The sequence below is a fragment of the Oryctolagus cuniculus genome, chromosome 16, assembly GCF_051225735.1.
Source record: "Oryctolagus cuniculus isolate XC-2025 breed Fujian yellow rabbit chromosome 16, ASM5122573v1, whole genome shotgun sequence".
Taxonomy (NCBI): domain Eukaryota; kingdom Metazoa; phylum Chordata; class Mammalia; order Lagomorpha; family Leporidae; genus Oryctolagus; species Oryctolagus cuniculus.
Genome location: NC_142882.1, coordinates 21,331,142 through 21,340,510, shown reverse-complemented (window position 1 = coordinate 21,340,510; position 9,369 = coordinate 21,331,142). Strand labels below are relative to the sequence as shown.

The 9,369-nt window shown below is 43.0% G+C and overlaps 1 protein-coding gene across 1 annotated transcript; it reads left to right on the top strand.

The window, feature by feature from the left end:
* Nucleotides 1–4,058: 4,058 nt before the first annotated feature.
* LOC100347446 (olfactory receptor 7A10-like) lies at nt 4,059–7,315 on the top strand. The gene is made up of 2 exons (XM_008249339.3): nt 4,059–4,982; nt 7,274–7,315. The coding sequence occupies exons 1-2, from the start codon at nt 4,059–4,061 to the stop codon at nt 7,313–7,315; spliced, it is 966 nt and encodes a 321-aa protein (XP_008247561.3).
* The last annotated feature ends 2,054 nt before the right edge of the window (nt 7,316–9,369 follow it).

Here is a 9,369-nt window from a genome sequence, read left to right as displayed (position 1 = left end):
TAAATTCACCAGAATCTTGGTGCTTCTCAGAGGCTGATGCTTGAGTCCTTCCCACTGTCTTGTGCCCAGTCACCAGCCACCCAGGGAGGAGCCACACTTCCACACGAAGTCCCTTCCCACAGAGACTCCACCCAGGTGAGTCAGAGAGCCAGGTGGTTACTGCAGGAGAGGCTTAGAGAGAAAAGCTGGGAATGTTTGACCTGGTCACCTGATGGCTACACCAGTCTGTTTCAGGTAGAGTTGCAATGCTGGCTTGCTTGCTTGATGATTGCCCATTGTGTTTCTGTGTGATGTTAGAAAATGGAAGTGTCCACAGAAGCCAGGAATGTGGGACTTGTTGACAATGAGGTGATGTTGGAGGAAGCCCTTTCAGAGCAGGGACTGAGAAGCACAAAGTGGTTCCAGTGAACATAGAACAGGGATCAAAAAATCTTTGCAATGAATGGGAGTAGGCATAGGATGGTGGCTGTGAAGGGAAAGACAGGCAAGTGAAGATATTCTTAAAATTAGTTAATTTTATATTTTATTTGAAAGAGAGAGAGAGATCTCATTCATCCACTGGTTCACTCCTCAAATGACTGCACTAGCTGGAGCTGGAACAGACTAAAGACAGGAGCCAGAAGCTTCATTCGGGTCTCTCACATGGTTGCAGGGGCCCAAGCATTTGGGCCATCTTCCACTGCTTTCCCAGGCACATTAGCCAGGAGTGGGATAGGAAATGGAGCAACCAGGACTCAAACTCATGCCCATACAGTATACAGGATGCCACCATTGTGTGTGGTGACTTTATCAGCTGTGCCACAGGCAGCATCTTATCTGAAACAGCACGTGCTCATCTCTCCTTTTTATTTCTTGAAATGGGGCCTATTGACAACTAGTGAGATAGATTCAGACCAAGAGATTATTTTATTTCTATCTGTGAGAGCACAACATGTCTTTTGTAGCTACTTATCTCAACCATGGGCAACTCTCTGGGGGAAAATGTACAGAACAGGTGAATAGCTGCCTTTGCAATTATTTCTTATCCTATCAGGCTGACTGTACTTGTGGGTTTGATAACAATTTACATTATCTAATGCCAATTGTCTTGCTTGCATGTGGCCTTGTATTTTGGGGTTAAGGGTGTGTTTATTTCTGCATTGCTTTCATTCTTTCAAACTTGAAACCATTACTGTTTGGCATTTCTTTTTTTTTTTTTTTTTTTAACAGACAGAGTGGACAGTGAGAGAGAAAGACAGAGAGAAAGGTCTTCCTTTGCCGTTGGTCCACCCTCCAATGGCCGCCGCGGCCAGCGCGCTGCGGCCGGCGCACCGCGCTGATCCGATGGCAGGAGCCAGGAGCCAGGTGCTTTTCCTGGTCTCCCATGGGGTGCAGGGTCCAAGCACCTGGGCCATCCTCCACTGCACTCCCTGGCCACAGCAGAGGGCTGGCCTGGAAGATGGGCAACCGGGACAGAATCCGGCGCCCCGACCGGGACTAGAACCCGGTGTGCCGGCGCCGCTAGGCGGAGGATTAGCCTAGTGAGCCGCGGCGCCGGCGGCATTTCTTTCTTTTATATACAGAACACAGACTCTTTACTAAGGAGAGGCTGTTCGCCATTTCATTCCTGTGTGTGTGTGTGTGTGTGTGTGAGAGAGAGAGAGAGAGAGAGAGAGAGAGAGAGAGAGCTGGAGCATGGCGTGTGTGTGTGTTCATGTTTTGGAGGGAAGATGTAAGTTTACAATTGTGTGTGACTGAAACAAGGCTGTCTTATTGCCTGCCCCGCATTGCTTTGTCAATCTGCAATGTTCTTGTACCTCATTAGAGTTTGTAAATTGTCTTGGTTATACTGACTTCCATTTGCTTTTCACATCTCTGTCGTTCCTTAATGTGTTTTTGTTATTCTCAGTAAATCCATTTTAAAAATCTATTTATTTATTTAAGAGGTGGAGTTAGAGACAGAGAAGGTGGGGGGGGGTCTTCCATCTGCTGCTTAACTCCCCAAATGGCTACAATGGCTAGAGTTGGGGAAATCTGAAGCCAGGAGCCAGGAGCTTCTTCTGGGTCTCCCATGTGGATGCAGGAGCCCAAGGACTTGGGCCGTCTTCTACTGCTTTCCAGGACATACGCAGAGCAGGATCAGAAGAGGAGCAACTGGGACAGGAACTGGCACCCATATGGGATGCCAGTGCTGCAGGTGGAGGCTCAGCCTTTACGCCACAGCGTCAGCCACTAGATTTATTTCTAAAACCTGCATCACCTTCACCATCACTGGAAACCTATTCTAGCTTATCCCTTGACTCAGCAGCACTCAGGTGCCGCAATTGGCCCAGTGTTGTTTCATAAGTGAATTGATAACTTTAAATTCTACTTCAAAGCCTTTTTGTTACATCCTTTTATTTGGAAATATTGGGCAATTCATCTTGAAGTATTTTCCTCTTTAAAACTGAAATTTACACTCACTGTGTAGCTTTATAATTACAAGGAATTTTGTTTCACACAGTTGTTTTCAGCCACTGTACTTAACCTAATGGCATTGTCATTGGTATTTTTTGTTCCAACGAGTGTCGATTTTTAAACGCTCTTCCCTTACAGAAGGCCTTTGATATAGCAGTTGGGACACTTGGGATGTTGCATCACAGTTTCTAGATGCAAGTTCCTGATCCACCACTGATTCCAGATTCTTACTCAAGTACATACTGGGAGGAAATGGTGATGGCCCAGGTTCTCAGGTTCCTGTCACTAACTTTGGAGACTTCAATTGGCTTCTAGGGTTCCAGTCTCTAGCCTGGAACAGCTTCTACTGCTGTGGGCATTTAGGGAGTGAAATAGAATATTGGCTTGCTCTCTCTCTCTCTCTCTCTCTTAATTAAAGGAATTAAAAAATGAATAAAGTAAGTAGATACAAGGTTGAAGCTTGTCATACTAGAATAGAGTCCCACTTTTGCTTATGCCTGGGAGGATTTTTAGCTAGAACTTCTAGGTGGAATTTACACTCACTGTGTAGGAAAGAGGACCTGATGTCACCAATCTGTGTTGTATCAGCTGTCACCCTATCAGAGCACCCAGAGATGAGGAGAGCATGGTAGCAACATGGCTCCAGAAAACTGGGGTGTGTTTGTGCCTGAGTGCTTGCAGGTGTGTCTTGTGTGTTATCGAGTGTGTGCAGTGTGTGTGCGTGTGTGTGTGTGTACCTGCTATGGTAAGAGAGCAGTGTTCACAGTTAAAGCACTTGGGCTGTATATTTCAAGGCTCAAATATCCAAAGGTAACATTTACATTAGGGAAAGAAGAACTCAATCTACTTCATATTTAGAAGGAATCCCTTTCATATAACTGCTTACCTTTTCAAAAATGATAAAGTATAAGGGTGGTTGTTAGTGACTGAAGAGGGACAGGGATGGGGAAAGTTTGATTAATGGACACTAAGTTATAGTTAAAGAGGAGTAAGAAGTTCTTGGGTTCTATTACACAGTCAAATGACAACAGATCACATGAATGTACTATAAATTTCTCTAATACAAAATGAGAACATGGGGTTTTGTATGTTTTCACCCTGAAGCAATGTTCCATTTTTGAGGATAGACATATCTAACCTGATTGGACAGAACATGGTGCATGCAGGTATTGCAACACCATGTGGCAACACACAATGCTACTCCTACATAGACAACTGTAAAATAACACCCTTACCCCTATCCTCCTTTATAACTGCTTCCATCTTATTTATAGCATTCATTTGTTTGCTTGTGCTCCAACTACATCATTGGGATGTAGGCAGTTTTGTCCTTCTAATTTATTAGACTTAAGACTGCACGGTGCTTGCAACATTTATGCTGATCAAAAGCAGGAAATAATTACTTACTCAAAGACTAGGAAATGTACATGCAATCGGGATAATGCTAAGTGGGAAATAAACTGCCTTCAGGGATGCCAGTAATCAATGGGGTGAGATTCAGGCATAGTATAAAGAAATCAATGTGAGCAGTATCCAAGTGGTGGAAATTCACCAATGTGAGCTGTGAGTGTGTAGAAAGTAACCATGATATTTATCTCTTTCTTGGAAGCCATCACAACAAAATGGCATCAGGGAATGATACACACATTTTCACATTCCTTCTTCTGGGATTCTCAGAGGACTCTGCGCTGCAGCCCCTCATATTTGGGCTCTTCCTCTCCATGTACCTGGTCACTGTGGCTGGGAACCTGCTCATCGTCCTGGCCATCCTCTCACATCCCCACCTCCACACGCCCATGTACTTCTTCCTCTCCAACCTGTCATTTTCTGACATCTTTCTCACCTCCACCATTGTCCCCAAGATGCTGGTGAACATCCAGACGCAGAGCCAAGCCATCACCTCTGCAGGCTGCATCACCCAGATGTTCTTCTTCTTGCTTTTTGTAGAGTTGGACAACTTCCTTCTGGCCGTGATGGCCTATGACAGGTTCGTGGCCATCTGTCACCCTCTGCACTACATGGTCATCATGAACCCGCAGTTCTGTGTGCTGCTGGTTCTGACCACTTGGATCACCACTGCCCTGCATGCCTTGTTGCAAAGCCTACTGGTGCTGCGGCTGTCCTTCTGCACACACCTGGAAATCCCCCACTTCTTCTGTGACCTGGTTGAGGTGGTGCACAGTGCCTGCTCTGACACCTTTCTTAATGATCTCATGATCTATTTTGCATCTGTGTTGCTGGGTGGAGGTCCCCTGGCTGGGATCCTGTACTCGTATTCTAAGATCGTCTCTTCCATCCGTGCCATCTCCTCAGCTCAAGGGAAGTATAAAGCATTCTCCACCTGTGCCTCTCACCTCTCCGTCGTCTCCTTATTTTATTGTAGTGGACTAGGTGTCTACCTTAGTTCTGCTGCCATCCAAAATCCATACTCAACTTCGATGGCCTCGGTGATGTACACCGTGGTCACCCCCATGCTGAACCCCTTTATCTACAGCCTGAGGAATGAAGACATAAAGAGGGCTCTGAAAAGATCTTTAGGAGGGAAACCATAAATGGAACAATTTTCTCCAAGCATTTCAGGAATCCCAGCCTCAGAAGCTGGAATTCTACAGGAGTTTCCATTACCTTGATTTCAATTTCTCAATACATTTGAAGCAACCTGATAATCCACAGTCTTCCTCTTTGTTACTTTCTTTCTTTCCCTAAGCTAGTCCTGACATCAGATCAGAAATAATCAGGAATTCCCATTTGTCTCATGGGTTATAAGGATATATGGAGTATAATTACTTCTGACATGACACCTATTGTACCGAATAATATACTAAGACAATAGTCATGTGTTTTACTGCTTCTACAGGAAGACTACAGGTGGCAGCTAAGGCCATTTATATAATTTGTAGTCAGTGAAAATCTAAAAGCACAGGTTTTCTCGTTTATAGCGATCATTCCTGTGTATACCACTACTTTAACTGATTTTCCTGGTAATATGAAATTTAATATGTTTAGGTGTTTTTGTAACTTGTCATTGATTTTTATTCTCATTTTTAACTTCCTTTTTATACCTCAATTCCATGTGCAATTATATACCCTTATTCATGGGAAAAACAGGTCCCCAGAGGAATTACTATGCCATTTTTAGGTAGATATACATTTACAATATATGAAACATTGTGACTGCTATCAATATACAAATGGCAAATAGACACGTGGTTCCTAGGCAACAGATATTGTTGGGCCAGGAGGGAGGGTCTCTAGTTGTCAAAGTGTATCGTGAGAGATCTTGAGTTGAGCCTATTTAGCATTTTGGCTATTCTTATCCTTAGAATCCTGGGTGTGATATTTCCTTGCAAATTTGCAGGAGGGAACTGAGTGAAGTCTGCATGGATCTCCCTGTGTTATTTTTTAGCCATCGTAGTCCATAAGAATTCTCAGATAAAATTCAATTTAAAGGCATAAATGATAAAAGAAGAACATGAACAAGTTTTATTGCTAAATATCTTTTAATATGAGTCTACTGTATTTCCATTTTGTTAATTCTATTTTTTAAATTTTAAAATTTTATTTAATGTATTTCATATGTACAGATTTCAGAACACAATGATCCTTCCCACCCTACCCCCACCCTTCCTCCTGCCAATGCTTCCATCCTTTCTTCTCCAGCCTCTCTTATCCCCTCTCTTAAATTTTACAATGATTACTTTCAGTTTACTTTATACCCTAAGTAAAGAGTTCAACAAATAGTAAGAAGAAAAAACACTGTTCCCCCATAGTGGAGACAAGGGCTGTAAGCAATCTTCAAATCTCAAAATGTCAATTTTACTCCTGTTCATTACATTTTAGGTACTCCATTAATTACCACAGATCAGGGAAAACATGGTATTTGTCTTTATGGGACTGGCTGATGACTGGATAAATAAATTATATATATTAAATATATAATATATACACACACAACAGAATACTACTCAGTCATAAAAAGGAACAAAATCCTGTCTTTTGCAACAAAATGGATCCAAACGCAAGCCAATATACTTAGTGAACACGTTTTCAATAAGAGTAAAATCCTGGCATCTTTTGCACTTCTCATTTCTACTTTCCGCTACATAATTTTGTGCTATCCTACTAAATCATATGATTAAATTCACCTTAACAGAGTTTCTCATAATGAAATCTCAGAAATAAGAAATGAGTGTTTTCTTTCTTACAGCATTCTGTCTCTTGATACCATTCTAGATGTGGTAGGATCTCTGGATGTACAGCCACCTGTGAAGGACCATCTAAAGATCTTTGTTGTCCTCTTGGAACTCTACCTATGCAATGCATAAATCTGTTCTCTTTATATGAATAAGGAATTTTTAAAAAGATCAGTGTAAAATGTTAGGTAATGAAATAAACAGAATGGGGCCACTAGGAAATGCTGTCTTCTGATACTCCGTTGTCATTAATCTGAATATGTTAGGGAGGCCAAGGCAGAGAATTGGGTGGATAAAAACTCAAGGTAGAAATGCGATCTCTAAAATACCTGACCAGCATCTGCCACCTTCCTTCATGTTTCCAAACATCCAATTTTGGGGCCAGCGCTATGGCATAGAGAGTAAAGCTGCTACCTGCAGTGCCAGCATCCCATGATGAGAGATGGTTCAAGTCCCAGCTGCTCTACTTCTGACCCAGCTCTCTGCTGTGGCCTGGGAAAGCAGTAGAAGATGGCCCGAGTCCTTGGGCCCCTGCACTTATGTGGAGACCCAGAAGAAGCTCCTGGCTCCTGGCTTTAGATCATCCCAGCTCTTGCCATTGCAGCCATTTGAGGAGTGAACCAGTGGATGGAAGACCTCTCCCTCTGTCTCTCCCTCTCTCTGTCTCTAACTCTACCTCTCAATGAAATAAATAAATTTTTAAAAATCCACTTTCTCTTTTTTTGACAGGCAGAGTGGACAGTGAGAGAGAGAGAGAGAGAGAGGTCTTCCTTTGCCATTGGTTCACCCTCCAATGGCTGCCACGGCCAGCGCACTGCGGCCGGTGCACTGCGCTGATCCGATGGCAGGAGCCAGGTGCTTCTCCTGGTCTCCCATGGGGTGCAGGGCCCAAGGACTTGGGCCATCCTCCACTGCACTCCCTGGCCACAGCAGAGAGCTGGCCTGGAAGAGGGGCAACCGGGACAGAATCCGGCGCCCTGACCGGGACTAGAACCCGGTGTGCCGGCGCCGCAAGGTGGCGGATTAGCCTAGTGAGCCACGGCGTTGGGCAATCCATTTGCTCTCAACATTGCAGCCCAATGATTCTTCCTGGAAATTATCTCTTTCTCCTCTTCTACTGAAAATACTGTAGAGCCCCAGCTGTATTCTGTTATTGCTTGAGATAGCTTTCAGGTACACATCACACAGCACTTATATCTGTTCTTTCAAAGACAGTTAAGCATAGAATTAGCACATCATATTAAGCAATGATCCTGGCACCTATGCTATTTAATAGCCATTGGTTAATTGTTATTTGTACAATATTTACTGACTTTTAAGAAATATTTATTTATTTGAAAGTTAGAGTTACAGAGAGAGAGAACAGGGGGGTCTTCCAACTGCTGGTCCACTCACAAAGTGGTTGCAACCTCCAGGGCTGAGCCAGGCAGAAGCCAGGAGCCAGGAGCTTCATCCAGCTTTCCCATGTGGGTGGAAGGCGCCCACGCACTTGGACCGTATTTTGCTGCTTTCCCCAACCTACCAGAAGGGAGCTGGTGCACAGTGGGGTAGCTGATGTTGCAGGCACTGGCTTTACCGGCTACACCACAATGCCAGCCCCTATATAATATTTAACATTCATTTATAAATTGTTATTTATATGACACTGAGCAGATTTGTTTAACACACCATGATCTGAATATTTCAGGTAGTGAAAGGATTTTGAAATGATGAAATATGCATTTATTAATGCTTTTCCCATTCACATTCACCTAATTTACTTGTTCTTAATTAGGCAAATATTTTATTTATTATTTACCTAACTTATTTATTATAATATGAACTATTATATCTGAATTTCTCATGGAAAATGTATGAAACATTGAACTTTCCTAGCTGGAAATCATCTCACATTATTTCCCTGTTAACCATTTTTAACAAAGTGTGAATGTGAAGCTGTTGTCTCAACTATAACCTTCAAGTTCAATGCAAGGATTTTCTTTTTTTTTTTTTTCTGCTGATGAGAAAACTTCACTGTTGATCATTAAATCAAAAGTATCAAGCTATCTTCATGCAGTGAAGATCTTTCCAAATCATATGGTCTTTGAAAAGCATTTAGGTGGATTTGGTTTGTGAGTATCCATTTATTTCCAACTCAGACTGGAACCCTGTAAAAAACAATCAATTGTATGTGTGGACATAAACACGTGTGCGGTCATAACACAGCACACACATACACCTGCATGCATAGGGACACTGACACCAGCAAAGACATGACAACTTGATAGCTGGGACTTTCTCCAGGAAGCAGATGGAACTCTATAGAGCTGCGCCTTTCCATGTGGACAAGTATCAAAATGTATGAGGTAGATGTGGTCCACAGCCCTTGACAGAAGATAGAATGGGACATGTACTAGTGAATCAGAAAACATGTTTATATTTCTCAAGGCATTCTTTGGCGAATCGATTCACAGAAACAGAAGATGATTGAAATGGATGTCCAGTGGTGGGCATCGGCACAGCAGTGAAGACACTGCCTGGGACATTCAGTCCATATCAGAATGCATTCCATTCCCTCTCTGCTTCTGATTCAGTGTCCTGTTTTTATTTTCTTTTTATTATTATTATTATTATTATTATTATTATTATTTTGACAGGCAGAGTGGACAGTGAGAGAGAGAAAGGTCCTCCTCTGCCATTGGTTCACCCTCCAATGGCCGCCACGGCCGGCGCATCGCGCTGATCTGAAGCCAGGAGCCAG

Excerpts from the sequence above, each read along its gene's own strand:
- LOC100347446 (XM_008249339.3), top strand. The coding sequence starts at position 4,059 with ATGGCATCAGGGAATGATACACACATTTTCACATTCCTTCTTCTGGGA. Across the intron at positions 4,983-7,273 it reads AAAGATCTTTAGGAGGGAAA|CTGTCTCTCCCTCTCTCTGT; the intron begins CCATAAATGGAA and ends AGACCTCTCCCT.